This window comes from Alexandromys fortis, unplaced genomic scaffold, assembly GCF_014885135.2.
Source record: "Alexandromys fortis isolate MF-2015 unplaced genomic scaffold, M_Fortis_MF-2015_v1.1 scaffold_4, whole genome shotgun sequence".
In the NCBI taxonomy this organism is placed as follows: domain Eukaryota; kingdom Metazoa; phylum Chordata; class Mammalia; order Rodentia; family Cricetidae; genus Alexandromys; species Alexandromys fortis.
Genome location: NW_026067944.1, coordinates 280,915 through 287,844, shown reverse-complemented (window position 1 = coordinate 287,844; position 6,930 = coordinate 280,915). Strand labels below are relative to the sequence as shown.

Below are 6,930 nucleotides of genomic sequence, written 5' to 3'. Positions count from 1 at the left end.
TTTTTTAATGGTACTGAGGATCAAACTGAGGACATGCTAAAGCAAGTACCTTGCCACTGAGCTATGGCCCGGCTTCTATTCCAAAATGCAAAATCTATTATAAGCAAAATCAATATAGAAAATGGTCAAGACTTGTCAAATTAAAATAGACACACACCTACTACTTTACATGTTTTGGAAGTGAAGGGAATTTGGGGACAGGCTGTGTTGCCCAGACAATCTTGAATTTATGATGTGCCTTTCTTCTGACTATTGAAATTGCAGGCATGCACTACCAAGCCCAGCTCATTTGTCTGTCTGTTTTTGTGTATTTGTTCTGGTCTTTCTACTGCACGTTTTCTACAAGCCTAGAAAAGATGTAGAACTGATAGACTGTGCTCCTAGTTTCTAGAAAAGATGTAGAACTGATAGACTGTGCTCCTAGTTTCTAGAAAAGATGTAGAACTGATAGGCTGTGCCCCTATTTTTTAGAAAAGAATTAAAACAGAATTGTTGCTGGCGTGATCCAAGTAAAAGTTTTCTGTTAAGGGAAATGAAAGAACACTGTGTTAGTGTGAAGGTAGAATATTAGTTGATAGGGCTGGTAAATGATTCTTGACTCAGAGTGTGAACTTTTGTGATTTACGTATGTTATGTCCTTTTATAAATGTGTTAATCCTACTCCATCCCCTTTTATCAGATGGAGTTACCATGTGGATTGACAAACCTTGGTAACACTTGTTACATGAATGCTACAGTTCAGTGTATTCGTTCTGTGCCTGAACTCAAAGATGCCCTTAAAAGGTAAGACTGAAAAGAACTGGTTTAGTCTCTGAGTAAAGGTGGCTCACTTTTGAATGAGCGCCCTACTTTCATAGCATCTTCATTGAGACACTTATTACACCAGGTTGCTTTTCATGTACCCATGGTTTTTATTCACAGAATTGTATGACTGTTACTGCTTTGAAAACCTTCCCTTTCTTAAGAAAAGAAATGTGGCCAGGCATGGTAGTGCACACCTTTAATTCATTCAGGAGGAAGACGCAGGGTGATCTCTGGGTTTAAGACTAGGCTGTTCTGCATGTGAGTTCCAGACCTGCCAGGGCTACATAGTGAGATCCTGTCTCCAATGAATGAATGAATGAATGAATGAATGGACATGTGTACTCACTGGTAGTCACATCTTTTATTTTTCCACCCATCTTCAGCAATTAATTTACTTTTTATTTTATAAATTTGTCCATTAGAGGCATTTCATATACATATAATCATATAATATGTGGTCTTCCAGTTGACTTTGTTCATTTTGCATAATAGTTTCAAAGGTTCATGCATGCAGAACATGTATTACTCTTACTGTTTCATGGTATACACATATAAAATTTTCTTTATTCATTTTGTTGGTAGGCATTTGGCTTGTGTCCACTGTTAAGAGTAGTGCTGCTATAGAATACTGTGACTAAACTATCCGCTTAAGGAAGAGAAAGGGCTTGTATAGGAGGTGCAGCTTAAAGAAAGCATTGGCGTAACAAGATTTATTAAGACACTTAGACCTATTTTCTTCATAGGAAGAAAATGCTGAAGTGGATGCTGTCTAACAACCTGGTGATCTTTTTTGCCACTCTATGAGCCAGCCTTCCTAAATCCCCCCAAATCTGGGGCATTGTTTAGACCTGAATCCTATACTTTGCCTTTCAGTGAAGGGAACCTGTCCTTATGTGGTCCCATGTACTTTGCATCCTCCATCAACAGACTCTGTCCTTATGCTTATTGCAAATCCTACCTTGGTCCTAGCTCTGTTTATCAGCCAATAGATCTCATTCTTACCGTAAAGTTCACAGGTGCTTTGCTACCTTGTAGGAAGCTTCTGTGCAGCTATGTGTAAAGCTTTGTTGTGATAGCTGTCACTTGGAAACCTTCTCCCAAATTACTATGCTTAAGAAAAGTAAATCCTGCAGACGGACTCTGGGTGTTTTGACCCAGCACCTGCTAAAGTGCTGACCCTGAGTGTCATTCTTCCCTTATTTCTCTGCGGGCCATGAAGCTTGCAGTGTCTCCACCGCATTTATTTTGGCTTACAGTTCCAAAAGGATGGTAGATACCCCATGGTGGTGTAATGGCAGGAAACTGTCTGATCACCTTTATTGTACACAAGAAACAGGGTGGAGATAGGAAGTCGTATAAGTCTGTAAACTCCTAAAGGCCACCCCCAATGATGTCCTTACTGACTCAGCAAGTCTGTAACTTGCCTGAAAAGCACCACGAACTAGGGACTCTTGTCTCAAACAAATGAGCCTATGGGGGATGTTTCTCATTCCAACCACTGCAGGTATTCATGTACAAACATTTGGACAGCGTTTTCATTTCTCTTGTTTTTGAACCTAGGAATGGGTTGTTTAGTCATAAGATTTTGAGAAACAAAGTTTTCTGCAAAGATGCTGCACCATTTTACATTTTACCAGCAGTGGAAAAGGACTCTTAATGTCTCCACCTTTGTTTAGTACTTGTTACAATCTGAATTTGATTTCAGTTAGCCTATAGGTGTAAAGTGGTGACTGACTGATAATTCTCATTTATGTTTCTAATGTCTAATGATGTTAAGCATCTTTTCAGGTCTTTATTGGACATTTGTATGTTTTGAAAATGCCTATTTAAATCTTTGGCTTGTTTTTTAAAATATATTCTTATCTATCTATCTATCTATCTATCTATCTATCTATCTATCTATGTTTTTTGGTGTTTTGTCATGGGTATTTGTAATGGTTTAGATAAAATGGTGCCATTCTCCGAGGGGCGGCAGCTGGCCAAAAGGGGCAGCTGGGTCCCACCACCTGAGGCCTCTCTGGGTCAGGCCAGTAGGAGGTTGTGAATGAGAGACCTTGGCAGGTGAGAGACAGAGATGGATAGGCATGCTATGCACAGTGAGTATTTAGTGGGTTATGGAAGAAAAGGGAAGGGGGAGAGAGGGAGAGAGAGAAATAGAGACGGGGATGGGGATAGGATAGAAGAGCCACCTCTTCCGAAGAGAGACAGGGCAGAGAGAGAGCTCACATGCTAGAAGCAGAAGGAAGATCCTCTTGCCTCTGCAGAACGGAGGGGAGTGGGCGGGGCTTGTCTCTTAAAGTAACAGGACAGAACATTACAGTGTTAGGTCCCCTGATACTGGAATTACAGACACTGTAAGCTGCAGTGTGGGTGTTGGGAATTGAACCCTCGTCCTCTGCAAGAGCAGTCAGTGTGCTTAACTACTGAGCCATCTCCCCATTCCTCTTAGCCTGTTTTTGAGTTATTTGCCCCCCCTTTTTTTTAAAAAAAAAATTCAGTTGTTTTTAAAATATATTCTAAATTGACTTACTAGATAATTTATAAGTACTTTTTTCTGTATTCTGAGTTGTTTAACTTTGTGGGTAGTCTGTTTCCAGCACATTAAAAAATATTTTAATGTAGGAGCTAGGGAGATGGCTTAGTGGTCAAATATGGTGGATATGCAAGCCTGATGACCTGAGTTTGGTCCCTGGAGCCTATGTAAATTACCAGATACAGTGGCATGCATCTGCAATCCAGCACTCTTAGGGCCAGATGGGAGGCACAAAGACAGACAAGCTAACTTGCTGAAGTATGCTGTGAGCCCTTTCTTCAGCAAAGTAGAAGGAGAGAGTGAACACCTGAAAGTCCTCTGATCCTCATGTGTGCAGTGCAGCACATGAGTGCACACAGAGTAAATTTAAAAATCATATTTTAATGTAGTTGAATTTTAATTTCTCATTTTATCTCTTCTGGTGTTATGTTAGAAATGAACTCTGTAATATAACATTGCCAACATTTATACTATGTTTTTTGTTTTGTTTTGTTTGAGACAGGGTCTCTGTCTTTCCTGGAACTCACTATATAGACCAAGTTGGTCTTGAAGTTTACAGGAATCTACTTGCCTCTACCTCTGCTGGTATTAAAGGTGTGAGCTATCACACCTGGCCACATTTCCTTTTTCAAGGAAGAGAAATTTTTCCTGTTAATTTGCATGTATGGTAGGAGGTAGATGTCTTCTTACTCCATCTCTTTTTGTATATAGGTAATATAGATCTTCCAGCACTGTTTGTCAAACTGTTCTAACTCATTTAGTTGTCTTAGTAGCTTTGTTAATAACAGTTTATATGCTTTTAATTTTGTTCCCTTCAGGTTAAGGTTTAACTATGCTATTTGAATGGTAGTTTTAGAAAAGAGCAAAACCTTTGTTTTTATATCCATCATACCATTGTGCAGAGATTGCTGGGGCCTCTAGAAGACTACCACAGAGACCAGATTTTGTATGTAAGCAAAGAGCCTTTATTCAAGTTTGAACTTGGGGTGTCTGTGTGTCCAACACATTGGCACGATCAAACTCAGTTGGGGTGGGTTTTTCTTTTATCACAACAGAGGTTGGACTGAGGGATTTCTCAGGTTTAGGGCCCCTGATTGGTGGCATTTGTCTAGGGTTGTCTTAGTGAAAAGGAATGGACGTGTGCAGGCTAATAGACGTTAGATAATCCTTTGTACAATGGTTGGGACGGATGTTAGGTCCTTTCCTCTTCATTCCTGGGTGGTGCCTGGGTGGTCTCAGTTTGTGGTCTTTCTTGGAAACAGGTAATCTGAAACTCAGGCCTCTGTTGAGCTTGACATGGCTGGGCCCTACAGTTGAATGGTAGTTTTAAAAAAGAACGAAAACTTTGTTTTTATATTCCGTCACACAAGTGAATAAAAGTCATATGCTTTGAGAACCTATGAATTTTTCTGTAAATCTCTTCTCAGTGAGTATAAATTAAAAAATAGTAGAGGCTAGAGAGATGGCTCAGCAGTTAAGAGCACTTAATTGCTAAAGTGCTTTTGCAGAAGATCTGTATTCACTTTCCCAGCATCCACATAGCAGCTCCTAGCTGTCTATATGTAACCTCAGTTCCAGAGGGGCTGACACCCTCTTCTGCTTTCTGTACGTACCAGACACACATGTGTGTGGTGCACATACATATATGCAGACAAAACACTCATGTACATGAAATAACATAAATGAATCCTTTAAAAAAATGCCATGGGGGCCAGTGAGATTTTTCAGTTGGTAAAGATGCCTACTGCATGTCCTGAGTTCAGTACCCAGGACCCATATGTGGAAGGGGAAAACTGATGCCCGACAGTTGTTTTCCCTCTTCTGTGACATACACATAAATTGAGGCATACTTTACACCTATAGGGACACATACCAACACTGTTTGGTTTTGTCGTTTATTTTTTTACTTGTTGGATTTGATTAGTTTTGACAGATGCAAATGCTTTGTGCTCTATTTTCCTGCCAAACTAGAACATTTTATTTCTCCAGCTAAAAATCCTATTCCCTCTAAGTACCTCTGACAACTTCATATCTCGTGTTACTTTGCAGTTCTGGAATGCGGACAGATCATGTAGGCTTTCAGTTTTGGTTTAGTTCTTTATTCGACCTAAAGTTGAGGTTTGTCAAGGTTGCTCGTGCGGGTAATTCTGACTGGTCTCTTCTCAGAGATATTATTAGAGACTCTACTAATGTAGTAGAAAAGCCATGTTTTACCATAGAGAATTTATCAGTAAGTGATGATTGAGATTCTATATAATGAGGTAATATGTGAGCAGTGACCATGGTTGGATTTTTTTTCCCTTTCGGTGTTTCATGTTCTGTGCTATTGTAAATTAACTGAGGATCATAAAGCTGAAAGTGAAAGTAGGTACTCTCTACTAGAACGTTGACCTGCTAGTGACTGAGTTATGTTAGATGAGTAATGAATCTAAGTATGTGGCTTTTAAGTTTAATAGCTTTTGAAGGTCCATTGTGCTTACATGAGTAAGAGCAGAACGGGAAAAATACTTTTGAGAAATTTGAATTCAACAGTATCCTAATAAGTTCTTTTGACTTAATTTCTTCTCATTTAAATTTCAGGATGAATTTAATTATGTTTGTTATACTTAATATTCCTAGGTATGCAGGTGCCTTGAGAGCTTCAGGGGAAATGGCTTCAGCACAGTATATTACTGCAGGTCAGTACGTATACTGAGAGGGGCTGTCCTATTCAGTAAATGTTACTTACATGTGTGTATGTGTGTGTCCATATGCACGTGTAGACGTCAGGGGCAGCTTTTGTGAGTGGGTTCTCTCCTTGGACCATATAGGTCCTGGGAGAATTGAACTCATGTCAGGCTTGTCAGTAGGTACCTTACTCCCAGAACCATCTCTCCAGGTGAAGCCACAGCACTTTTTTATTTAAAAAAAAAAATGGTGGCAGTAGTGGGCCTGGTGCCCCAAGCCTTTAATCCTAGCACTTAGGAGGCAGAAGTAGGTAGATCTCTGTAGGTTTCAGGACAGCCAGACCTATGTAAAAAAAAAAAAAAAAAAACAACAAACAAATAGCAACTAATTTCTTTTTTTTTCTGTCACTTCATTTATATGGAATATCTTTATCCTTACATTAAATAACTTGAAATGTATCCAGATTACAAACTAGTAATATATATATATATATTCTCCTTGTCTTTCAAAGAGTAAACTTCCCTTCTAGTGTTTGTTTGGTGTATGTGCATGTAGTCACATTTTTGTGTGTTGTGTATTAGTGCAGGTGGAGCCAGAGGTCAGCCTTGGGTGTTCTTTAGGAGCCATTTATCTTTTATTTTTCATTGGCCTGGAACTTTGCCAGTTAGGCAAGTCTTGGTGGTCATGGAACCCATCTCTCTGTGGTTGAAATGAGAAGTGTGTACCACTGTCTCCAGCTTTTTTAATGGGCTCTGGGAGTTGAGCTTAGGCTCCTGTACTTTCATGGTACACACTTTATTGACTGGGTCCTCTTCCCAGGCCAGACCTTTGGATTTTTTTTGTGTTGTTATTTTGTTTGCAGATTCTGTTAAGTTAAATCCCTGGGAATGACATTAGGAGGCGACAGAAATAAGTTTTAGTAGTGT

At 39.5% G+C, this 6,930-nt stretch overlaps 1 protein-coding gene across 3 annotated transcripts in view; it reads left to right on the top strand.

The window, feature by feature from the left end:
• Usp14 (ubiquitin specific peptidase 14) overlaps nucleotides 1-6,930 on the top strand; it is a 32,464-nt gene that overhangs the window by 11,998 nt on the left and 13,536 nt on the right. For all 3 annotated transcript variants that reach the window (XM_050148836.1, XM_050148835.1, XM_050148837.1), the window contains exons 5-6: nucleotides 680-783; nucleotides 5,957-6,015. In XM_050148836.1, coding sequence (XP_050004793.1) covers nucleotides 680-783; nucleotides 5,957-6,015 — 163 coding nt within the window. The remainder of the gene's footprint in view (nucleotides 1-679; nucleotides 784-5,956; nucleotides 6,016-6,930) is intronic.